A 571-nucleotide genomic window follows, 5' to 3' on the forward strand; every position below is an offset into this window, starting at 1 on the left:
ACTGCGCGTCGACGTTGTTGAAGCCCTGGGGGGTCAGGCACAGCGCGCAGTCGTCGTCGAGCATCACCTCCAGGATCTGCGGGGGGCGGGGTTGAGGGGATGAACATGGTGCTGGTGGTAGGGTATGTGGGGATTGGAGCAGGGTTTAGGCTCGCACGCCCAAATCGCTCATGGTGGGCGGCCGCAATGAGCCCGTTGAGGCGCTGGTAATCTGGCAATCTGCTCCGCCGCCACCAATGCCGCTTGCACTGTGAATATCCTCAAAATCTCAAACCACCCCAAGCCCGACAAGGCGTGCCTGCGCCCTGCCAGCCCCTCAACCAGCCCCCCCCTCCCAAACACACACACAAACTCGCGCACCTTGGTGAAAAAGTTGGGCTTGGCCACCATGTCGGCGTCGAACACCACCATGACCTCGTGCTTGGGGATCTTGGGGCCGTTCTGGTTGACCGGCCAGAAGTCGCGGTAGATCACGTTTTGGAGGCAGTGGTTCAGGTTGTTGGACTTGCCGTTGGTCTCGCCTGAGGCATGACAGGGTTGGGTGGAAGGGGCGCAAGGAGGGGCGGGGGAG

General features: G+C 62.0%; 1 protein-coding gene across 1 annotated transcript in view; it reads right to left on the bottom strand.

Annotated features, from left to right (window-relative positions):
* Nucleotides 1-411, bottom strand: part of MNEG_13570 (Endoglucanase 18) — a gene marked incomplete at both ends in the record, with an annotated part of 4,405 nt that extends 3,994 nt beyond the window's left edge. Inside the window, 2 exons of the mRNA XM_014037958.1 lie at nucleotides 14-76; nucleotides 361-411. Coding sequence (XP_013893412.1) covers nucleotides 14-76; nucleotides 361-411 — 114 coding nt within the window. The remainder of the gene's footprint in view (nucleotides 1-13; nucleotides 77-360) is intronic.
* Nucleotides 412-571: the final 160 nt, after the last annotated feature.

Source organism: Monoraphidium neglectum (genome assembly GCF_000611645.1).
Source record: "Monoraphidium neglectum strain SAG 48.87 unplaced genomic scaffold scaffold03909, whole genome shotgun sequence".
Classification (NCBI taxonomy): domain Eukaryota; kingdom Viridiplantae; phylum Chlorophyta; class Chlorophyceae; order Sphaeropleales; family Selenastraceae; genus Monoraphidium; species Monoraphidium neglectum.